At 40.1% G+C, this 25,686-nt stretch overlaps 1 protein-coding gene across 2 annotated transcripts; it reads right to left on the reverse strand.

Annotated features, from left to right (window-relative positions):
• Nucleotides 1–60: 60 nt before the first annotated feature.
• Nucleotides 61–25,632, reverse strand: LOC139933990 (uncharacterized). 2 transcript variants are annotated; one of them, XM_071928245.1, is made up of 18 exons: nucleotides 25,515–25,632; nucleotides 24,605–24,749; nucleotides 23,841–23,982; nucleotides 22,608–23,460; nucleotides 20,392–20,507; nucleotides 19,787–19,965; nucleotides 18,225–18,407; nucleotides 17,164–17,278; nucleotides 14,496–16,370; nucleotides 13,188–13,296; nucleotides 12,549–12,673; nucleotides 10,649–10,882; nucleotides 9,860–9,952; nucleotides 6,086–6,314; nucleotides 4,945–5,098; nucleotides 3,871–4,043; nucleotides 1,474–1,530; nucleotides 61–972 (listed from the first exon to the last, which is right to left on the reverse strand). In XM_071928245.1, exons 2-18 carry the CDS (start codon nucleotides 24,722–24,724, stop codon nucleotides 720–722), a joined length of 5,010 nt encoding a protein of 1,669 aa, XP_071784346.1. In that variant the 5' UTR covers nucleotides 24,725–24,749; nucleotides 25,515–25,632; the 3' UTR covers nucleotides 61–719. The 2 variants fall into 2 exon arrangements, with proteins under 2 accessions (XP_071784346.1, XP_071784345.1); XM_071928244.1 differs by having other exon boundaries at nucleotides 25,475–25,619.
• Between the last annotated feature and the right edge of the window lie 54 nt (nucleotides 25,633–25,686).

Below are 25,686 nucleotides of genomic sequence, written 5' to 3' on the forward strand. Positions count from 1 at the left end.
CAAAACGCTTTTTATAGACCAACTCGTCCGATCCAAGGCAACGTGTTTCTTTAAGGGCAGATCGAAAGAGTAATTTTTATTGTTAGTAATAATAGTTTTTGTTTTGTTTTTAAGGGGGGGGGGGGACGGGGACTGAAAGACATTTGCCAGGTTTTTTTTTGCCATTAAAGTAGAGCTGCCAACATTTGCATCTTGTAATCAGGGAGATTGTGTCCAACAGTCCGGGAGATATTTAGAATATTTTTTTTTTCACCTAAATGCTGGATCAAAGAACAGATACTGGCCTTTGATATTTACCAATGCTGTCCACATGCTTTAAGGGAAGGCACGTCAAAGGTGGCACTTAGTAGGATTGGAAAGATTGCAAAGTGAGAGTATACATGTAGCTGGGTAGAGGTTTACGGTAGCACCATGTGTAAATCTCTTTTAAGCAGTGTTGGTTCAGAAAAGATCCGGTGGTTTGACAACTCAATGTGTTGATCAGTATGCTCTGATCGTCTTCAAGAGAACGTGACCGAAACATTGAGTTGTCAACCAAAGGTTCTTTCCAGAACCAACACTGCTCAAAAGAGATTTACACATTGAACTACCACACACTACACCTAATAAAGGTGTCACTGGCAAAGCACAACATGAGATATCAAGATTAAAACTCAAACCTTCTTTCAGGAAACTGGTCAAGGTATTAAAAAGTGGGGAAAAAATGTGCTTTTTCCTGACTACACTGGAGTGTACTTGACTTCCACCACCCCTGAGCTTGTCTCTGATCGGCTACCCCCTGCCGCCTGGTTGCTTCCCCCACGGTTAGATCTCGATCCTCTGCCGCCCTCAGACGATGAGGTCTCCTGGGTGTCATCCTGGATGTCTTCCCAATCCTCTCGTGTTGCGAGTCCATTCTCGATCAGCGCCATGCCGATGTTGATGTCTGATTTCCCGTTTGTGTCGTACAGCTCCACCTCAAGAATTGGGTAACTGTGAATTTCATGAAGACAAAAAATGTTTCTTTTTAAAATGGATCGAGGTTAAAATTTTGTGCACTGTCTGTGGCGTATGTGAAAACAATTTTGATTTTTTTTGTTCCTCTTTTGAAACAGCATTGTCTGTCCAAATTTGTTCAGAGATAAAACGAGCCTGGAAACACATGAAGGCCCAAGCCTCTGTTGCCCTATCCTAAGCCTTGGTGCCCATTCACACGTTTCCCATAGACTTAAAAAAAGTGCCCTTTCCAAAATGAAAATGTAGGGTTTGAAACTTTGCATGGTGGAGGTATAATTAGGTGAGGTAACACCATGTGAAAATCTCTAAAGAGGCCTCGCCCTCTCAAAGATGAAATTCCATGCCTGAAAAAGTTCTTCTACACAAATTTCTCTTGGTGGAAACCGGTGGATACAACTTTAAGTGCTTCACTTCACCCAAGAGTATATGAACACTACATGTTCACTCCAGGAAAGTTGAAAGAGGGAATTAACTTACGCATTAGCGATGTGCGCAACTAGCGTCTTCTTGGATACCATCTCCTCAAACATTTTTCTGAAAGCAAAACATAGAGGGTTGTAATCTGAGAAAATAAAACATGAAGGTTTAAAGAATCAATCAATCAATCAACCTTCTAGGGTGTGTTCCACTTGCCCCAAAGTGTTGCCAATGTTTGTCAACAACCAATGTGTGCCAACAATTTCAAGGTGATCGAGTTGTTTTGGAAATGTTGGCAACCAAATGTGACCCGCTACGTAAAAATGAGTCAGATGTTGACTATTTCAAGAACTGAGTTATATGCATGGCTGGAAAGAACACACCAACAGCAGAAATTTGGTATATGTCTAAGCTTTGGGGTGTATCACGTTGCTGAGTTACTACCGTTTGAAATTAGCTAATACACTATTTTTGTGAAAAACGAATTACAAGTAAAGTGATGTTTTCAACTACCATTGCACGCAAAAGGATACAAATAAGATTTTTAAAATATTTTTTTTATATTTTCCACATTAAACTGTTCAAAGCTTAATAATGCATTGGGCGACATCTGACTCATTTTCACAGAGTGGGTCACAAATGCGAGCACGATTTCCAGGGGATGGTTACGATGCATCAATATAATCTGTTATCATATCATCGAGGTCAATCGTCATGAGGGAAACTGTAGAGCTGCCCACAGGGAGATTTTGTACAACAACCAGGGAGATATTTAGAAACATATTCAACCTAACAGGGACAAAGTTTCAATAATCAGGCATGCATCTCTTCCGCGTTTCCGCGGAATTCCGCTAAAAAAAAAATTGACTTTTTTTTAATAATTTTTTTTAAAGCCTGGCAACAACAATGTTTTTTAAAGCCTGGCAACAACAATGTACAACTACAATCATGTAAAATAAGCCTAGTACATGCCAACAATGCACCTTAGAGCATAATAAACCTCAACATTTTCTAGGGTACCATTGTGGGGTCTCGTGACCCGTGGCGTTTCGGCTGCCTTGATCCGCACTTGCATTGTGCCTTTGAAGATTTTCCTCTTTTTTTTTTTCAACGGGCAGTTGCATGCCTGAATAATTAGGGATATTGTCAAGTTTGTTCATGAGAACATGGATAGATAGGGTGTTTTTTTTTCAGGGAATTTTCTGCAGAATCGGGAGAGTAGGCAGCTCTGGAAACTTACTGGGTAAAATTTAAATAACTTGGGGATGAATAAAAAAATATTTACTAGAGCGAATGTTGTTTGTTTTTCTCTGTTTAAAGCCATTGGACCCTTTCGGTTCAGAAAAAAAAAAAAAGTTCACAGATTTACAAATAACTTACAGGGTTTACAGAAGGCAATGGTGAAAGACTTCTCTTGAAATATTATTCCATGAAATGCTTTACTTTTTGAGAAAACAGTAAAACAATATAAATTCTCGTTAACGAGAATTACGGATTTATTTTAACACATGTCATGACACGGCGAAACGCGCGGAAACAAGGGTGGGTTTTTCCGTTGTTTTCTCCCGACTCCTATGACCGATTGAGCCTAAATTTTCACAGGTTTGTTATTTGATATAGAAGTTGTGGTACACAAAGTGTGGGCCTTGGACAAAACTGTTTACCGAAAGGGTCCAATGGCTTTAACCCAGAAATATTAATTTTGGTTTTTACCCATACACCGATGTGTGTTAGCACTGTATACTCAGTATTTTCCAGAGTCCTGTGAAAAAAATATCACAGGCATATTACTCGGGTGGGATTTGAACCCACAACCCTTGCAATTCTAGAGCAGTGTCTTACCAACTAGACTACCGAGGTTGCCCGGTAGCTAGAGGCAGTTGGAATCCTGCCTCTAGCTAACACACATCGGTGTAAGGATAAAAACAAAAATTAATTTTCTTTATCCCCGATGCAAATTTAACATCTATTATTTAAAGCCATTGGACCTTTTCGGTACAGAAAAAAAAAAAAACGTTCACAGATTTACAAATAATTTACAGGGTTTACAGAAGGTAATGGTGAAAGACTTCTCTTGAAATATTAGTCCATGAAATGCTTTACTTTTTGAGAAAACGGTAAAACAATATAAATTCTCGTTAACGAGAATTACGGATTCGTTATAAACACATGTCATGACACGGCGAAACGCGCGAAAACAGGAGTGGGTTTTCCCGTTATTTTCTCCCGACTCCGATGTCCGATTGAGCCTAAATTTCCACAGGATTGTTATTTTATATATAAGTTGTGATACACGAAGTGTGGGACCTGGACAATACTGTTTACCGAAAGTGTATAATGGCTTTAACCCAGAAATATTACTGAAGAGTTTTTGTATCGGAAAATAAATTAAGTACTAGTGGTGCTAGCCAGCTAACAGTTTGAGATTGAATCTGTTTGCAGACTTTATTTCCCCACCTTGCCTCCTCATTATGTCCAGTCCCGGCCTCATCAACATTAAACTCAACAGGCCTCGCACCAACCAGATAACACTCCACTGCCTGAAGAGGTAAATGCAGAAACTGTGGCTGCATGTCGCGAATGTTTGAGGAGGGTACCCACTCGGTGTCGCCGTAGTCTACATAAAAAACCTGGATGTAGAAGACAAGATGCCAGACATATGAATAAAAAAGAGAACTGTTGAAAAATTTTGAAAAGAAGTTTCACTCATTGTCTGGAAGTTTGTTGGAAATTTAATTGGATTTTAATATTAACCTGTCCATTGTGTTTCATCAAGAAATGGAATGATTGGGTAAAATTTTAATATTCTTTTGATTTGAACTCCAGCTGGAGTTCAACCTGTGACCTCAGATATAATTTACAAACTGAACTATCTAGCCCCATGTTGTCAATTACCATATTAATTTTGGTTTTTACCCATACATCGATTTGTGTTAGCACTGTATACTCAGTACTTCCCCGGGTCCTGTGAAAGAATATCACAGGCATATTACTCGGGTGGGATTCAAACCCTTGACCCTTGCAAATCTAGAGCAGTGTCTTACCAACTAGACTACCAAGATTGCCCAGTAGCTAGAGGCAGTTCGAATCCTATGTTTTGGCAGCGGGTACCACAACGATTACCATATTATTTGGTCAGTATCTTTGTTTGGGGGTGCCAGTCAGAAGCGATTCAACCCATTCAAGCAAGAGATTTGGCAGAGTTTATGGATGATTCAACTTGGGAAGCCGCAGCCAGGGGATCACCTTAAGGGGATGTGACTTTTGATTTCAAATATCAAATAATAACTAATAGCGAAACCGACTGGGTAAAAAAAAAATAATAATGACAAGGCTTATTTTACATGCATCAAGTCTTGTTGAGTGTCAACTATCAAGTAATAACCCAAAAGGAAACTGACTGGGTAAAAAGAAGAAAATGACAAGGCTTATTTTACCTGCATTGAGTCTTGTTGGGTGTCAACTACCAAGTAATAACCCATAAGGAAACTGACTGGGTAAAAAAGAAGAAATTTGCAAGGCTTATTTTACCTGCATCGAGTCTTGTTGGGTGTCAACTTCTCTGACCCTTGCCCGGTAGAACCGTTGATCTTGCGGGGACTGGCAGCAGACCATCTCCCCTTGGGCTCTCAGGATCTGATTTGCGTGTTGGTTTTGGTGGCGCTTCGAGGAGTTGTAGGCTTGACTGAAAACATAAATTAAATTTAAATCAAGTCGATTGACTTCATTATCCCCACTAGGAAATTAAAGAATACTTAAAGCAATCGCACAATATCGGTTAACAGTATTGTCCAAAGGCCCACACTTCGTGTATCACAACTGTACAATATATACAAAATAACAAACCTGTGAAAATTTAGGCTCAATCGGTCATCCGAGTCGGGAGAAAATAATGGGATAACCCACCCTTGTTTCCACACGTTTCCCGTTTCCCATTATTCTCGATATCGAGAATTTATAATTGTTTGAATGTTTTCTCAAAAAATAAAGCATTACATGGAATAATATTTCAAGAGAAGTCTTTCACCATCACCTTCTGTAAACCCGGTAAGTTATTTGTGAATCTGTGAACTTTTAATTTTTGTTCTGTTCAGAAAGTGTCCAATGGCTGTAAGTGATCAGCCAAGACATTCACCTACTTGAACTTGAGATTAATCGATCTACAGATTGACCATTTGGAACTAGACCTTAAAGTTCACTCTTGAGAGGGAGAGGGCACTGATATTGTCCTCTCATATAGGGCACTTATACAGGATAATTTTAATTTGTATTGTAACTTTGCAAAGGGCACCACCGGAAAAGCACAGGGCACCGCAGCCATTGCTTTCATTTTCACTACCTTCTCGAGACCAAGGACAAAACAAAAAAGGGAAAATAAATGGACTCCATAGGGACATTCTAAAGACCTGGGTGCTCCTCAAGGAATTTTGTGTACAAAGTCTATGGGAAGATCTACAGTACAGGGACAATGGAAAGAAAAAAAGATGTCTCCACAGGGATGCAAAAAAGGGAATGTGTGTCCTCTCATAACAAGCACTTCTTTTTTAGTTACAAACTTTTAAAAAAACAGTGGACCTTCTTTCACAGTGTCAAAATTCAAACCCCCAAAACAACCTTCAAGCAGGGCTTATAAAGTAACTAATTTCAATTGAATCTTTACATAAAAACTCACTTTAGTGCCACTTCGAGCATTTCTAAAGTTTCGACTTCGTATTCGTCGTCGGACGGCGCCCCCGTCTGCTTCAGACTGTCCAGTGGTCTCGCTGAGTACGGTAACTGTGCCCAGAAATGAAATGCACTTTGGAGAGCCGTGACCTGAAGAGCCACCCAGTTGCCCGCTTGGGGCGGCCTGATCGGGTTGTTTGAGTAGAAGACACCCACTGACTCTCCTGGTATCTCGCCTTAGGATGATCAGGGAGTGGAAAAAAAAAATAATAATAATAAAAACTAGGCCTTATAGCCCATTTCACAATAACGTATCAATGCGCCTAACATTAGTGCACTGCAGCCAATGTATAAATTTCTAGGATTAATCCTATCTCAAGTTAGGACGAGTATAACTCGTCCTAACTTACGATGGCTCAAGTTGGGACGAGTATAACTCGTCCTAACTTACGATGGCTCAAGTTGGGACGAGTATAACTCGTCCTAACTTACGATGGGTTCAATGCGTCCTAACCTCTATGGTTAGGGAACTTAACTCCTCCTAAGTCCTAAGATAAATCCTAAGCTAGGAAGGGTTTGGTCAAATCGACGGATGGTCATTGGGCCAGGAACAGTCCTTAAATCTTTCTCAGCTCCCTTGGGAGTATACAGCCATGAGATGCCATGGCACTCCATCGGCTTTTTTATACACAATATCAACCTCTACCCTCTCAGGTATCCATTTATACTCCTGGGTGAAGAGAATGAAGAGAAGCTATTCTAGCAAAGCATCTTGCTCAAGGACACAAGTTTCATGACCAGGATTCGAACCCACACTCTGATGACTTCACCAACAGAATTTTAATTTGATGCTCTAAACCACTCGACCTTTACACCATACAAGTTGATGTAACTTCTGACTAGGGTTGTTAAAGTTGCTTAGCGGAACAAGTCAGTTTAGCAAAACTAGGCTACCAGCCAAAGAACTTCAGGCTTTAGAAATACGCTCTCTCCCAAAAACCCAATGCTGTATCATAGGAGCAAACCTAAAAGAAAATTAATGCATAAAGTCAAAAGATGGATCAGTTTGGGGGGGGGGGGTTAAGTCTTTAAAGACCTTACATAATCAGCACCAAACACCCAAAAATGGCTAATATTGTTGAGTTTTTGTTGTTCTCATTTGTCCAGGTAAATGTACTTATGTCTGGAATAACAATACGAAACAGACATTTTGGTTTGTTTTAGAAATGAAGATACTATATATAAATATGGAAAACACTGGAAATAGTCAATTCACGCTTTGACCTTTGTTTTGATGACCCTTTTCAGTTGAAAGGAACTGGGTCAAATCTTGTTGGCTGTTTGAGGCAGATTTGACACAGCTGCTTGTGGTCACTATGGTCACTATAGTCCCTAAAGGGTTAATGGGTGACCTGGGCCCAATTTCATAGAGCTGCTAAGCACGAATTTGCTTAGCATGAAATTTCTTCCTTAAAAAAAAACACCCCAGGATTACCAACCAAATTTCCATTTCTTGCATATCGCTTATTACTGGTGTTCAGCTGTTGTTTGCTTATCCTGAAAACCATATGGAAATTTGTTTGGTAATCCTGTTTTTATCAAGGCAACATTTTTATGCTAAGCAAATTTTTTGTGCTTAGCAGCTCTATGAAATTGGACCCTGGTGGAGGATGCTGTGAGGAACAGTGATAACTTTATGGTTGTAAATGGGTGGAGATTGAGGGTTGGAGGTTGACGGTCGGAGGTTTAGGGATGGAGGTTGAGGGATATAAGTTGAAGGTTGGGATTGAAATTGATGTTGGAACTGGAGGTGGGATGAGCTGGCATGCAAATGAGTTGAACATCAATTGAAATAAGTAATGAATATTACGCTGGTGTAGATGACTGTAAGAGTGCTGACAACTAAAAATTATAAAATAAAACAATATGAACATTTTAACGCTGAATTGTGCGAACTGAAAACATATGTTCGGTCATATCCATCTAAATACCTGTTAACAATTAAACTCAACGAATTATAGCACTTTCAGAAAGGGATGTATGCATGTATGTAAACCATAACATGCATGGCATTAAGTTCATATAAATAACACATCATGCGGAGGCAAATACATGTATTTCTGATTTTTGAAGATCTGTTGTTTAGTTGCAATCCCCGCTAGACACAAGTCTGCAAAGAAGATAAGGGTTGGGGGAGGGGGGAGTAGTAAGCATGGGGGCGGTTAGCTTGGAGAGGGGCAGTAAGCATGGAGGGAGGGGGCCAGTAAAAATGGAGGGAGGGGGGCTGTAAGCTTGGAGGGGCTGTAAGCTTGGAGGGGCAGTAAGCATGGATGGGGGCAGTAAGCATGGAGGGATGGCAGTAAGCATGGAGGGAGGGGGCAGTAAGCTTGGAGGCAGCAGGGGCTGGTCAGAACATCTCTTCATCTCCAAATGAACCATTGTTGCTGTGACAATTTACCTGAGGGATTTATTAGAAGTAAGCACTTCTTGGACTGTATGCTTCGCTGGTGAGTGGCGTTTCTCCACTAAAACATGGGAGGGAAGAATGGGCATTGGCAAACAGACAGACAGTGCACGCATTATGTCCAATGAAAGGTATCAAAGTGTTTATCTGAGTCAGCTTTCATTACAACTTTGTTTTGTTCCCAACGAATTGTAATCCTTAAGGTAGAAATTGTTTTTAAAAGAAAGGTTTCACAAAGCAATCAAAGCGGTATAAAAAGGGGGAAAAGAAGAAGAAAAGAGCAAGGCATTGTTCAAAATAACCAGTGGTGTAAAAACACGGGTACTTTTCAGAACCGCCAAAGCTCCAAGAGATTTTCTCACATTGCATTACTGCAAACCTTCGTTTCAAGAAAATTTCTTGATAAGTAAGTTTTTAATGGCACTTTTTTAATGGCACGATTACAACATTGGTTTTCAGAAGAGTATGTTCTCACAAAAAGCCCAGTCTTCGAAAGACCCTTTCTTTTAACCTTCCGGTACCTTATTTTAAAAGTGAAATACAGGTGCAGGTGTTTTAAACAAACATTTCAAGGTCAGGTCATAGATTGTTTTTTTGTAGTGCTGATTAATAGACAACACTATCAAGAAAGATACAATAAAGTCACCAGTGAAAAAGTCTCCTGAATACAGCGTCTACTTGTTCACTCAAAAGCAATGACTGTCAAAGACTTCATCGCAAAGAACCCATTGTGCAAGCGCAACCCCCAATTGCGCTAACTGTTAAATAAGGTGCATGCTGGTCTAGCTAGTGATCAAAGTTGATCGCAATAGCTAGACCAGCATGCACCTCATTTCACGCCTCATGTTCACATATCGAGCATTTGCGATAATGTTTAGGGTTTTTTCAACAAGAAGGTCAAATCCATCCACTTTAATCAAGGTGAGAGCAGACTACCGACCAAATCTCTGGCGGCACCACATTCGCGAACAAGGAACAAGCCCAACAGAAATTTGATTTTTCAGTCAACCCTCAGAAATTTCAGAAGCGCTTCATGCTTGAATCACATGAATCATTTCTCGGACTTGAATGTTTTTGGTGAACAAATTATAAAAAACATATTACTTCATCAAAATAGTTTACACTATCAACAGCTGAAATTGTTTTTAACCAATAAGGTTTTTTATGGCCTTAAATTTGTTTGAGTATTTTCACCAATCTATGACCCAACCTTTGAAGGTCACACCAACAGACAGTTACAGTACAGGGTGATAACAAGTATGCAAGGTGGAGTAATTTTAGCAACACGTCAAACATTTTTCGGTTCCCCAAACTCACCTTGCCTGACATGCTCGTGTGGACACTGGTTGCCACGGTAACACACTCGTCCCGAGGAGAAGAATTTGCAGATTGACTTGGTGGATTGAGCTTCTGTGTGGACAAAAAAACAAAACAATTTCAACACAACTATTGAAGAAAATGAAATTAATTGTCATTTTTGTATTCAGAAAGTTTATATGGGGTTCAGTTGGTACCTATTGTGAAGAATAACAATCATGTCTGAAATTGTCTGATACAAGATCTGCAAAGAGTTACTCAATATTTATGTAGCTCATTTTTGTTTCTTGCAAAAAAGCACCTATGATTGTGGCTGTGCCCTTGTGAAAAAAAAATGCAGTTCTGTTTGTCTATTGCCACTTGCATTGACACGGGTCATTATTACATCTTGTTACTAATGAAAACCAACTTTACAGCACTAAGCTTGCTTTCTTTTAAAAGTGTTCTCAACTGTATCTACAATGAAGGTTACCTTTATGTGACATTTCAACAAACAAAAGCAGTGCATACATACACACATACATACATAAAATAGAATATTTGTAAAGCACCTTTACATCAAGAGCAAACCCAAAACAAAACTACAACATATTACATCAGATATAAATAAGTTTTGAGGGATTTTTTAAACAATGTAAGCATCACTCAGGAATATAGAGTTGAAAAAAGACCATTTGCACATTTATAAATGGTCTCAAACACGAACAAAACCCAAACAAAATAAGGCAAATAAAAACGATAAAACAGTTTTTCTACAGACTTCTACTTCTTTAGAGTTACATCACTCACTGTATCCCACAGTTGCAACGCCCGGATCATCTACATCGATGTTGTAGCTGTTCCGATCGGACGTGTAATCGGACAACATGGGATCCCACTTTTCTCTGGGTACAATTTGACCTTTGACCTCAGCCAACGCTCCTTCCTCGACGGGTTCGTAGCCCTCATGGCCCCTCTTTATATTCCAGCCTTCTGATGCTTTCAGCAGCTGCTGACTGGTCACCTCTGCGGGCTCTAACGAGTCTGTCATGGCGAGAGAGGAGAAAGAAATTAATCAAGGTTAAAAGGTCACGTTTGGTCTTTGGGCAACAAAACAAAAATATCAAATATTAAGTTATAAACCACCAGGGAAACTGACAGGGTAAATTCTAAAGATTTTGGGGTTTACCCTAAAAAAAAAAAATGACTGGAGCGGGATTTGAACCAACAACCTCTGCATCCCCTGAAGGTGATCCCCTGGCTTCTGCTTCCCAGATTGTACAGTAAACTTTGATGTGATTCCTACATGGCAGCTAACAGTATGGCTTCTAACTGGCGCTCCCGAACAAAGATACTGACAAAAGGGCTAGATAGGTCAGTTTGTAGAGCGCCAGCATTTAATTCAGAGGTCGTTGGTTCAAATCCCGCTTTAGTAAACTGTTCTTTGCTCAACCCCAAATAATATAAAAATGTACCCAGTCAGTTTCCCTTGTGGTATATTTGAAGAAGAAGAAAAAGTTGCATCCCCTTGGGGTTATCCACTGGCTGCTGCTTCCCAGGTAATATTGTTAACTTGGGTGTGATCTTCCAAGGTCTTCAAAATATTTGTTTCTTGTCATTCCTATTTATATACAGAGTAATTTGAAGTGGGATTCCCAAGTGAACAACATGTGTGGTAATTTTAACTGTAGACTGTTCTTTTTACGCCAGCTTAAACGTTGTTTTATTTCTGTCAAGGATCTGTTAACTGTATATGTTATGTATGTCCGACCCACTATCGAATACGCCTGTCCTGTCTGGTACTCTGGACTTACTAAAACACAACTCATAACCCTTGAAAGGTTACAAAAAAGGGCTTTTCGTATCATTCTGGCTGGTCAGCCAAATACACCAACATCATATGTTGAAGTATGCCAATTGTTCAGTTTACCTACAATCACTGATAGACTGAGTCATTTATTTGTCAATTTTGGTAAGACCTTGTTTGAATCTGAAAATTACAGGCACTGGCTCCCACCAAACAAAAACAACAACTTGCGGAATGCCAACAAAATGTGCCCCCCAAAATGTGGAACTGGTCGTTACAAAAATAGTTGCATTCCATCCCTTGTCCAAGCACTCAACAATAGCTCTTGTTTTTTGTTCACTCAGCTGGCTTGCCTTTTGTCCCCAACCCTTCGCCTTGTTCCTTTAAGGTGACTTGCTGTGCAATTTTTTTCTTTATCTAATTTGTTACTGGCACTAGCCAGTTTGCCCTTTTAATGTATAAAAACAGATTGTAATTCTTAATGTTTTTTTTTTGTAATTTTTAAACCTTTCGATTTTTTATGAATCTCTGTATTTTAAACTCAATTCAGCTTGTAGCTGCAATGTTTGAATGTGTTTTAATAAACCAATAATAATAAAATTCCTGGGTGATCCAAAGACCTTCATATCTTTGCTTCCCTGTCTTTATACACTGGGCCCTTAGATCTCCCAAGACCTTTGTGTATTGGTCTTCCTAGGTCTACCTATACTAGGCCCTTATTCCCTGGTCTATCCATCGGCCGATTTCACGAAACGCTAGGATGAATCCTTTCTCGAGTTAGGACGAGTAACTAGTCCTAACTTAGGATTAATCTTAAGGTTTACATGTTACAGTGCAAGGCTGGGACTCGTCCAAAGATTAATCCCAAGTTATTGGTGAAATCGACGGCAGTTCTTCTCCTACCTTGCTGCACTGCAACAGCCTTTAATCTTGAGGAGGCAGCCAGACCACTGTTCACCAGTTGTTGGTTAATGCATATTTCCCATGGGCTGGATGGATCCAACAGCAGGACCTGCAGAGGCTCATCACTGTGGAAAGAAAAAGCAGATAAGTTTTTTTAAGGAAAAATTTGAGGCTAATATGTGAGATAACCAAATCAGTGTTGTCACCAGGGCTATCGGAGGTGGTTGGCTCTGCTGGCATTTAGAGCTACCGACCGAGACTTTGCCTTGTATATTGTAAAATTTGTTTGTACCTAAAATCTAAATTCCATATAATACACAAAGTTTACAGACTGACTCAAAGAATAATGGAAGTACTTTAAAACACAAAATAAGCTTAGAAGATGTGCTTGTGTTACATTTCTTTCTTTATTTGATACATCCAACGGCCCAATAAGCGCCAAAATAGGATAAATAGGAAACAAGAAGAAATGTACATTTTTTGAGAGAGACCCCAAAGGGGGGAAACCCATGCAATCAGGTAGGGAGTGAAAACCTACTCCACATATGCAAGCCTCTGGTCTGAGGTGGGACTTGAACCGGGTCCCACAGAGGTGAAAGTCAGGGAAAGAATTCACTGAGCCAACCTGTTCCCCTTTACCTTTGTTCATCCCACTCTTTTAGGAGTCTGCCAAGGAGCAGCTTCTCGTAGCCGGTCATCTTGGCAAACTCAACCACTGCCTCCTCACTCCATCCTCCTCTCAGGTGATCTGGGAAGCAAAAAGTTGAGGGAAACATTATTCAAGAAAACTCATTTTGAATTTACCCATATACACCGATGTGTGTTTGTTAGCACTGTATACTCAGTACTTTTCACGGCATATACCCAGGGCGTATTACACAAGTAATATGCCTGTAATTTTTTTTAACAGAGCTGGGGAAAGTACTGAGTTTAAAGTGCCAACACATATCGGTGTATGTGAGTAAAATCAAAATGAATATTCCTTATCCTCGGTGCAAATTTAACATATAATACAAATTATATTCAAGATATTATTTAAAGGAACGTTACAGAATTGGTAAGAACAAAAATCGTGAAGATCACAGATTTACATAAAACTTACACGGTCTAATGATTATGATAGTTGAAAACATCCCTTGAAATATTTCTGTCATATTTGATGAGAAACAAATAATCTAACTTCGCGTTTGGAGTTTATCGCTCAGTGAGCGTTTTATTAATTTTTATTTTGGCATCGATGCAATGCAAAATTTGTAATCGGTTTTTCACTATTCTCTCATGACCCAGATGGCGGATCGATCTCAAACTTCTACAGGTTTGTCAGTTTATGTATATGGTGGATTACATAAAGTGCTTACACTTACACTGCTTACAACTGTTTTGTTAGCAAAAACCAATTCTGTAATGTTCCTTTAAGGTGTTATACAGGATTGGTAGAGACAACTAAGTGGTGGCAGACATTGCTCATATTTTGTGTGATCAACCATACATGAAATAACATATCTGTCAAAATTTGGGCACTGTGTAGAAACCAATGCATATTGAGACCTATCCTGACAGGTCACTTTTTGAAAATACTACGCTTCCAGATAGATCACTTTTTGAAAATACAAATGTCGCAGCGTGCCTGAACTGGGCTGCAGAGCTTTGTACATGTATATCATTGGTAAAGTGGCGTATCAAGATATGTAACTTCAAGGAAATACAAAACAGCAAATCAAGTGTAACTACAAACCTATTAGGTGCTCAAACTTGGTGAAAATGTTAACAGTAATGAGTACAGTATTAATTTGTGTAATAACGGTTTACAAAATGATTCTTGACAGGAAGGTCACTTTGTGGTTTGAGCGTTGTCTATTTGCTTAAAAAGGAAAGTGGAAGTAACAAGCCCAAGTAACATTTTGAAGAAAATAATAAACTATTTTTTATTTCTTGAAACATACTTACCCTTGGAACTTACTATCGACGTGCCACTTCCTTCCCACTCCCCTGGACTATCCGGCGGGTAGATGTGAGCGAGACAACACTTGATCACTTGAGCTGGCAGGTCATAGAATGAAGACTGCAGTGGCTTGATAGCATCTGCTGCCAACCACTCCCTATTCCCATAGTCTACATAAAACAGTTGGACCTTCTTGTGGGGTATCGCTTTTTCGGATGTAGATGGAGCCCCACCCTCATCTGAGCTTTTGGCATCCTCAATATCATCTTGTATATCCAGAATCCTGGCACGGTACCACGTCCCATCAACTGTGTACTTTGCAGCACACAGGCAGCCCTCCTTTAGGACAAGGTTTTCCGTCAGGCTGGCAACATTCTTCTCGCTGTTGTAGAAGTCATTGAGGTCTTTGTCCAAGTAGTCCAACTTCTCAACATCCTTGGTGATGAGGTGTGCGTAGAACTCCTGTGGACTGACAATGTGGGACATGGCCATACGGACACAGCCATCCTTTGTTTGAAGGCTGGATCTTACACAAAGCTGCAGATGCTTGCTGTCCTTGGGTTTACCCTTCTGAGCTGGTGGTCCACTGGGGGAAGTCTTAGATGTATTCTCGAATGTGTCTAAACCTCCGACAGCTGAGAAAAAAGACCCAGAGCTTGATGAAAGATTCTTTGAGTCAGAACTCAAAGATTTCAGGTCTTCGGCTTCAGCTTTCTTACTCCCTGTAACTTTTCCTTGTCTTCTGTCCTGACTGGTTGTGTATGTTGTGGATTGTTCAGGCTGTTTAGATACAGCAACCTGTTTAGAATTCTCATCTTGGTAGTTGCTACCGCCAGAAGCTCTTCGTCTGGGCTCTTGGGACCTGATAGAAGGTACTTCCTCATTAACCGAACACGCCTGAGGCGTTGCAGTTGCCTGCACATTGCTCTGCCCGGAGTTGAAGCTTGAGACTCCGCTGGAAGAGTTTGGGCTCATCCTCTCAAACTCTTCTTCTGCTGGGTGTGCCTGGGGTGAAGGGGTATCTCTTGTGTCTAGCATCTTTCCAGTTCCTCTGCCCGATGTTGATTTGCTCCCGTTTCCTCTGCCCAATTTGTTCCGGAAAGACACAGTGGAAGACTTTCTAAACTCCATACTTGGAATGCTTGCTTCCCGCATGGTTTCTCTTGATGGAGATGCTGATAGGTCGTCTTGCTGACCTCTATCATTTTTCTTTCTTCCTCGAGACAATTGTTGAGATGGAGTATTTGTAGGATAATTGATCCTGCTTCCACGGCCTGACCATTTAAGGTGACCCTTGGAGTTGGTAGACTGCGATTTATTTGGGCCATCAGAAGAAGACAAGTTGCTCGTACTGGTGTGCTCCTTCTGTACTGTTCTTCCTGGTGCGGCGTCTGCCTCCTTGAAGTATTGATCACCGTCTGCGTGCTCGTAAACAGAATCTTCATCAGTCTGTCTTGGATCATCTGACTGGCTCTGGTGTCTTGCATTAATTGGTTGGCTTGTTCCACTGTGCCTGTTGTCCTGCGCCCTCCGAGAGTCTGCGTGATGTCCAGAGACAGTGTCTAGATACTCCATTTTTTTCTTGGTGAATCGCGGAGCAATTTCAGCTTGTGTATTCCTTTTTGGCAAGTTTCTTTTGTTAACTTCTCTAGGGTTCTCTTGCTGTTGTCTGTCGAAATTGGGTACCTGGTCTTCGTTTCCTCCTGAAGGTCTTCTTGTTTCATGGTCGCTACTTGGTTGTGAAGTGACAGACGCTTCTCTAGTATCCTCCTTTGATGAAGAACTTTTTGACCTTGTCAAGTTTTGGGTTCTGTCATCACCTGCTGCACTTTTTAGAGACGGCTCAACATTCTCTTTGGATTGTCTGTCTCTTGAACCACCTGAAAAATTCATAGGATTACTAATTTAAAGGTGGGATTTTTGCAGCCTTAAAGTTGATTGGCTCAAGTGTTGACAGTTGATAAAAGACACTTTTTAAGAAACTATTTTTTTCTGACTATCAGTGATAAACCACCAATGACAGGAAGCAAAGGTTCGAATCCTACTTGGGAAGGGATTACACAATTAAACAGAGCACAAGAACAAGTTTGTTATTACTTTGCATCTCAATGTTTTCTTTACTGTAAAACCTCCAAGTATTTAATTTTTTTTAATTATTATTAAAGATGCTATGTCAGATTTTTGGCAATTTGACCCGAAATTTTGATTTAAAATTCAATAGGTATTTTGATGGGGGTTGAGAAAGTTTAAAGCTTTCATTTGAGCCATTGCTCGAAAAAGTCCGCCAATTATTAGTAGCAGTGAAATAAATTATTAGTAGCAGTGAAATAACGTGCTCAAAATTAGTTCAACGTGATATGTTGTCGGGATCCCGACAACATATCACGTGACCAATTCTTCTGTGTTTTATAAGAAATGTTTGACATTTTTGTCATGGTTCCTGACCATTAAAAGTGAAACTTTTTTCGTTAGAGAGGGTGATACTCTTTGAAATACCATTCACTAAAAAAAATCTATTTTTTTAATGTTTTGGGCCAAAAATCTGACATAGCATCTTTAATATTTAGCACTTTGCACTGTATGTTATGGAAATTATTTAGTGGGGCGCACCCATAAAGGTCTAGAGAATTGAGCAATGTGGTTTTTAGAGATTATTGTACGACTGTTTTATACCTGAAGATGATATGTCTGGAGTGGGTTGCTGTGATGGATGAGGTTGTATGGGCGGACCACATCCCTCCAGATACTGCGCCATCTCTCTCTCAACCATGCACTGAGCAACATCAACCTGTCCACAAAAACAAAACACTAGACCATATTAAATAACCCCTTTGCTGGTATGAAAGTCGCCATCTTGTAGGTCAAACCGTATGTGCGTTTTAACGCGTACATCAAAGGAACATGGAGCACGCGATGTTCCCGGTTTGATTTCTACTGCACAAGTTTGCACACACATTACACGCTTGCAGACGCCATCTTGTAGGGCAGATATTTAAACGAAGACATCATTTTCAATACGGTCTATAACTGTGAACCACAAAACTGTAGAAAATAGAAACTGCAAAAAATAGTTTTAACTATTAAAATGGCTTGATGTTTCAACCCTAGCAGAGATTTTCTCGAAGTTTAAAGGGACACGTTGCCTTGGATCGGACAAGTTTGACTATAAAAAGCATTTTGTAACCGTTTTTATAATGAAATGCATATGGTTGGAAAGATGTTTTAAAAGTAGAATACAATGATCCACAAAAATTTGCGAACTAACACGGTCAGCCATTTATGTGAGTCAAAAATTTGAAATGGCCGACCGTGTTAGTCGACGAGGTAAAAGGAAAACAACGCTATTTCGAGGCATATCTGTGTGGATCATTGTATTCTACTTTTAAAACATCTTCCAACCATATGCATTTTATAAAAAACGGTTACAGACGCTTTTTATAGACCAACTCGACCGATCCAAGGCACCGTGTTCCTTTAAATGACAACACACATGAACAGGTTGGGAATAGAAACTATCTACTATCTACTATCTAAAGTAACCCAGTACACACTGTTTGGTTGGCTGCAGATTGCGCCTAACTACCTCATACCAGATACATGGTACTACTGTCAAAAATGATCTCATAATTAAAAAATAGCTGTGCATACCTGTTTTAAAAATAATTTTGAGACGCCCGTCAGGTAAAAGAATCAGTCAGAAAATCAGTAGAAATGTCTTACTTCTCATTGCTTACCTGAACACATTGTCCCTCTCCCCCATCTCTTGTGATCATGAACGGCGCTGACATATCTATCAAGGGCATTCGTCGACCCGCCACCACATGGATTGATGCCTTCAAGATCTTCCCAATGACCAGACTAGCAAAGAAATAGGTCTGCTCTTTGGTCCAGCAGCCGCTGGTTACTGGTGGCTTCACCTACAGTAGTTCAAAGTGTCAATTTCTTTTGGTTAAAGGCAGTGGACACTCCTGGTAATTGCTCAAAATAATTACAAACACAAAACCTTACTTGGTAACGAGTAATGGGGAAAGGTTGACAGTATAAAACATTGTGAGAAACGGCTCCCTCTGAAGTGACACAGTTTTCAATAAGTAATTTTCCATGAATTTAATTTCGAGACCTCAGATTTAGAATTTGAGGTCTAGAAATCAACCATTTAAAAGCACACAACTTTTTGTGACAGTGGTGTTTTTTCTTTCATTATTTACTCGTAACTTCGAATTTTCACAGGTTTGTTATTTTATGCATATGTTAAGATAAACGAAGTAAGAAGACTGGTCTTTGACAATTACCAATATTGTCCATTGTCTTTAAACACAAAAATACAATGAAGAATAAAAGAGTAGTTATAATTCAGTTTTAGAGGAAGGATTCTGAGGTAATTTTCATACAAGTTGAACATCAACAATTTTGTTTCACTCTTTTAAAACAAATCTTTTGAAGCCTAGCACATAGTTCTCCTTGTAATACCAACTCACCTTTTAAAGTTAAATTATTTTAAATGTGACCTCCATATTGCAAATAAGACTTTCCGATAAAGGGGAACTTTGTATCTAATTTGCAAAATCCCAAAAAATATATCAAAAAGCGGGAAACTGCCAAAGCTTGTCATATAGGGCCCATCAGACTGGCACCATAGAATTTTGCCCTTATGTCTGATAGAATAATCAACTTAACAGGTGGCAGTAAGCACACAATTATGTGGTGAGCAGTGCCATTGAACTGGGCAAAAAGCCCAAATTCATAACTCTGTTAAAGCGATTGGACACTTTCGGTAAACAGTATTGTCAAAGGCCCATACTTCGTGTATCACAACTTACATATAAAATAACAAACTTGTGAAAATTTAGGCTCAATCAGTCATCGGAGTCGGGAGAAAATAAAGGGAAAATCCAACCTTGTTTCCGCACGTTTCAGCCGTGTCATGACACGTGTTTAAAATAAATCCTTAATTCTCACTATCGAGAATTGATATTGTTTTAATGTTTTCTCAAAAACTAAAGCATTTCATGGAATAATATTTCAAGAGAAGTCTCTTTCACCATTACCTTCTGTAAACCCTGTAAGTTATTTGTAAATCTGTGAACTTTTTTTTTCCGGTTCCGAAAGGGTCCAATGGCTTAAAAGCAGAAAAAGCTTGTAACAGTTTGACCGATTTGGCAAGAACAACCGCAGGGTGCCAGTCATTTAGCAATAAACAGATAAACAGTGAATCTTGCCTAGATACTCATTTCTGCTTAGCAAGACTGTCCTGCGCTTAGCAAATATTTAGAAACCTGGCAATAAATCACTGTACCTTTCCAAGTGAGCAGCAAAAGGCCTGGGCCGGCAGCTCGGTGAACTTTGGGTGGATGACCCGCACCCTCGTCAAGTTCAGCTTCTCCCGATTGCCGTAGTCGATGTAAATCACATCCACTAAGATCCTGGAGGGGTCGTGAGTATTCTGTGTACCGCTTGGCGTTTCCTTTGTAACCCCTACAAGTAGTTGATGATAAAAGCAATATTAAGATATTAAAAAAATATGTTTGGTAACATGACTTAATTGGAGTTCTACAAACATCCCACGGTTTGTACATAGCAACCTTCTGGTTCTTATTCAAAGATTTCAAATTGGACATTCAGTTGTGATCAGGCAAGTCATTGTAAATTTCTTTTTCTCCCAAAGATTTTTCAAAACTGTGGTACATTCTGGATCAAAACTTTGCAAGTTTGATCGAAGCACGCTGAGTCTGAAACGAGGACCTATTAAATTTAACAATTATTTTAGAATTTGATCTGAACTAAAAAAACATTGGGACTAATGAATATTTGTCCGATTTTTGTTTGTATTGGCCAAACATTTTCCTTGTATCAAAGCATGATGCACAAACCCTGCATTGAATGTAGTTGAGGTAAACTGACCTGCTATGCGAGCCCGATACCAACAGTTGTTTTGTGAGTAACGTGCACAGCAGAAGGTGCCCACCTCTGGGGCAGGGACGGGTATGCTCACAATTTGTGCATCACTGTAGAAATTACTGCATAGGAAAGAAATAGAATATTAAGATGAATAGAAACCTCTTTAAGAACACAAACTTTCCTGAGTCAGTGCAAAGTCACTCATACATGTGCAAATAATTTCAATCATCGCATAGCTGCCATAAAAGTATTGAGCGCCTTCAGATGCCCGTTTGGTGCAATAAAGCACTGTCAAAGAACTGCATATTAAGAACTGATATCACAGCATGCAAAAGAGAGATCACATTGTTCTTTGTGCTGGTAACTCCTTGAGTCAGGCTATGTCCTCCTGCCTTAGATCTTAAAGACACTGGACACTATTGGTAATTGTCAAAGACCAGTCTTCTCACTTGGTGTATCTCAACGTATATGCATAAAATAACAAATCTGTGAAAATTTGAGCTCAATCGGTCATCGAAGTTGCGAGATAATAATGAAAGAAAAAACCCCTTGTCACACGAAGTTGAGTGCATTCTGATGCTTGATTTCGAGACCTCAAATTCTAAACTTGAGGTCTCGATATCAAATTCGAATGAAAATTACTTCTTTCTCAAAAACTACGTCACTTCAGAAGGAGCTGTTTCGCACATTGTTTTATACTATCAACCTCTCCCCATTACTCGTAATCAAGAAAGGTTTTATGATGATAATTATTTTGAGTAGTTACTGATAGTGTCCACTGCCTTTAAAGGTATATTGGTAATTACTCAAAATAATTATTAGCACAAATCCTTACTTGGTAACGAGTTATGGGGAGAGGTTGATAGTATAAGAGAGAAACCGCTCCCTCTGAAGTGCTGTAATTTACGAGAAAGAAGTAATTTTCATCGAAGTTGATTTTGAGACCCCAGATTTAGAATTTGAGGTCTCGAAATCAAGCATCTGAAAGCGCACAACTCCGTGTGACAAGGGTGTTTTTTTCTTTCACTATTATCTCCCAACTTTGATGCAAATATGTTGAGATACAGCAAGTGAGAAGACTGGTCTTTGACAATTACCAATAGTGTTCAGTGTCTTTAAGGGTATTTCCAGGATCCTCGCTGTTCCCTAAAGCACAACCTTTTGTAAAAGATCAATCCTCACAGTTGTGCCACTCTGATCTAAGGTGCTTCTCCAATGCCTTCAGAATGGTGCCAAGTGCTCCAACCACTTACAAGGACTACTTCCACTTTCACCTGCCTAATCTTACAAATTCCACCGTCCAAAACTTAGTACATCTGGATCATTTTCCTTCTCTTTTGAAGTTAACCTTATAACCAACCAGTATGTCAATGAGATGACACATCTTTTTCATCTTATCCATGATTACAATATCTTATGATAAGTCTGAATGCTGAAGTCCCAGAGGATCCTGACCTGGGCCCAATTTCACTGCTCTGTTTACCGCAGAATTCTGCAGGAAGCAGTGCCATGAGTAAGCAGTGTCATGAATTTGGGCCCCTCAACATTAAAGGGATATGTCTTCATGATCCTAGCAGCCCCTGTGGCTGTATATGGAATTATGAAATCTAACCAAGTTACTGCACACACGTGTGTGGGCCCATCCCATCACAATTGGCACTGTCATTACTATATTATGTTGTGACCCTCAATATGAGAGCTAGTGCAGAGTTCACAGTTCAGGGGTGAGAGTCATTACTACACAAAAAGTCTGAAACTTGGATACAAATTCAAAGGTATGTTGAAATGATGTCATTTCTACCGTTTGGTATTCCACTGAGGTTATAGATTCAAAGGAGCTTTTGGAAACAGTATCCAAAGCACTAGAGAAGTAGACCAATGAGCAGGATTTCTTTATTTGTGGGAAAAAATAGTCTGATTTATTTCACCAGGCCGACATAAAAGGCCTGAATTCAGCCAAAAATCTGAACAATCTCGTCCCTGATAGTTCAACGTATAGCCACAGACCTGTTAAAACAGATTGAATGTCAATTGGAACAACTTGGTTGCTTGATACAGACATTTGGTTCTTGGAAAAAAAGTAGGAATATTATATCAAGTATCTGGCTGTCCTACTTGTGTAAACAATTTGCAAAAAATTGAAAGCAGATTCAAGTAGGAAGACTATCATGCCTGTTACGTGCACTACTACTAATACAGAGAAAAAGGAAAATACTCACTTAAGGTCTGCCACAAAACTACTGAGTGGAGAGTCTGCCAGCTGGATCCATAGAAGCGCCGGTCTCTTGACCTCACTTACTATGACCTCCACATGACCCCTGGACTTGACCTCCATGGGCTTGATGACAGCTGTTTGTTTTCCTGTGGCTATTTCATGCAACGAAGGGCAGGGTTGCATTGGCGCCAGCGGATTCTGAAATGGTGGCTGAGATTGTTGGGGTTGAGTTGTAGGGTCTTCTGCTGGTGCGGAGGTTGCTTTCCCGAGAGGAGGTGATACCTTCGAGGTTGGGGGAGGAAGTACCTTTGAGGTTGGGTGAGGTGATAGTTCCGAGGCTGTGGCAGAGACTTGATGTTGTGCACTCTTCAAGGGAGCACTCTCTGGCATGGTACTATGCTCAGCAGGGCTTCCCTTTGGCACTGCAAAGTTACCTTCAAGAACACCACCTTCCAAATGTGCATGATTAATACCAGTGGGTTTTGTCTCTCTGTTAACGTTCACAACTGAAGATGCACTGTCATTGCTACTAACCACATCTGCTAATCTGCTGCTGCCTGTCCCCGATTCGTACTCGTGCAGCGGGCTCACTGTTCTACAGCCTTCTTTTGTAGTCATGGCTCCACACAAGCTAGGCTTTGATTGACCAACATCCCCTTTGGTCTCCGGGTGAGACTCCCGAAGTCCTTTCTTCTTTGCTCCAGCGAGGCCAGACTCTTTTACTTGCAGTGTGCCATCGCGGGATTTTATTGACCCAAGTGGAGATGCTGTCACAGAGCTTGCGTTGCTGAAGATTGAGGCATCATTAAGCTCCGAGTTTGAATCTGCACTGCAGTTGGACTCGCTACCATCAGAGTCTGCAAACAAATGGGCAACCAAAATTAATTGGTTTCTCAAAACACAAACACATAAAAAAAACTTGCTGGTACACGGCTCCTCTCCCACCCTGCCATGGTCACACCACCGTTGTCATCAATATCAGTGTTGTAGCCACGGTGGGCGGTGCTGGGCAGGTCTACCCAGAACTAACAACTTTCGTCCAGCACTCTGAACAAAATACACTGTGCTGCCCAGCACAGATTTCCCCCAGATTGCACTTCAGCAATGATAGCCCCATATCTAAAACATAAATCATTTTGTTGAACCGCTCGCCCTTGGTGGACTAAATTGGATTTAGAGCCCACCACTGAAATTGGTCTAGCTACATAACTGATGGGTATGATTGCACTTTTCTTACCATTTTCCTTGGACGGAAATGAAGCTACCAGTAGGACCAGGGTACTGGAGCTGGTCTCCAGGGTAGACGTTACCTCCTGGTACTTTTTGAAGAATCTCTTCTGGTCCGATTCATCAAGGAGCTTCTTGGCTTCGGTTATGGCCTGAATCAGAAGGCAATAGGAGAGAAATAAACTATAAATTTGACTGCTTCAAATCATAGCCCTTTTTGAAACCATATCTTGAGCTTAGGCTTCGCCCACCTGTTTATTGTGTTGAATTTGTTGGAAACAAAGCAACCAATCAAGGAATTTTGTGAAATTTAAAATTAGCAAAACATTTAGAGTATGGTCACAACATTATGTTAACACAATTGAATGTTTTGCCAACCAGTGCAGTTTTTTTTTATCAACAATGGGCGTGTCTATTATAGGCTTAAACCCAGTTTATACTTCCTGCGAATGCCAATGCAAAGCAAAAGTTGACGTCAAAACTAATAATTCGCAGCAGTTTAGCTGTGCCCAAGTCACTTGCGAATATCGCTGCGAAAGGAGAATTGTGATGGCAAATTTGCATTCGCATTTGCAGGAAGTATGAACCTGGTTTTAGATAATTCTTAATATTCAAATAACAAATGGAATTAGACCCAGTACCTGGGGCGCTGTACTCTTTGTTTCCCCAAAATTTTGTCATTATTGGTTGTACTAGAACGACCGATAATGACACAATTTCGAAAAAAGGAGTACAGCGCCCCGGTTACTGGGTCTAAAATGGAATAATGATTACAGGTTGTGAGATGTCCATGATGGCTTGAGCTAACCACTGCTGATCAGCCTCAATCCTTTGAATCTTCTCCTCAAGAAACTGTTTGCTCTTCTGCATCATCTTCTTCCTGGTGGACGCCATCTTGTGTTTAAAGACGCTGTAAACTCTATGGGCAGAGAAGTGTTTAAAAAAAAAGGTAAATTTCAGGTCTGGAAATTTAATCTTGTGAGAGAGCAAGGTCATTTTGTTAAACTTACTTCGCAAAGGGCACTTGGAAAATCCAATTGAAAATCTTAAATTCTACGGGGAACTTTTGAAGGGGTACCAAGGCCAAGACCAGGGGCAACAAGGCAGAGGCCCAGGGCTCCGTGTCACTCCAGGCTTGTCCTTTGATCTACATGTATGATTTCCCCCCGCAGATTATGTCGACAACAACAGTACGTTTAAAATATGTTTAAAATTAGTTTGCAAATCAAATGAAATAGCAATGACCAAGAACACCGGTAGCAGTAGTAGTAGCATGACTATGCTGAGATGACACAGCCTCCCCCTCCCCAACTCCCCCTCCCCCTCACCACCTCCCCCTCCCCCCTGATAGTTTTCCATATCCACTTTTTCACTATTTTCTTTTTTTTTTTTTGGGGGGGGGAAAGGGATATCTCATTGAGGTTAATTAGATACTACTACTACTATATTATTTCATGTCCAATGAAAAAGTGGTGGCATGATACAGAAACTTTTGCCAACCCCCACCAGCCCACCCATCCCCATTACAATAACATTCCCATAATAAAATAATGTATTTAGAAAAAATAATTTTCTTCCTCCACAGAAATATATAAACTTATAAAGTCTAAAAATCTTCTTTTAATTTTAAAATAATAAGCCAACCTCAAACATATGACAAGTCGATGTCATCAAACAACCTTACACTGCATTCAATCAGACGTCTGCAAAGGCAACCACTTGTTGAATTGCATGAACGACGTTCGGACAGAAGTAGAAGAAAACTGACCTGGAGTAGATTGTCACGAAACTTTCGAAGGTCGTCTGTGTTTTTTTTTAAATAAAAAAACATGTGCTGTTGTATATGTGCGATACCC

This window comes from Asterias amurensis, chromosome 2 (genome assembly GCF_032118995.1).
Source record: "Asterias amurensis chromosome 2, ASM3211899v1".
NCBI lineage: Eukaryota > Metazoa > Echinodermata > Asteroidea > Forcipulatida > Asteriidae > Asterias > Asterias amurensis.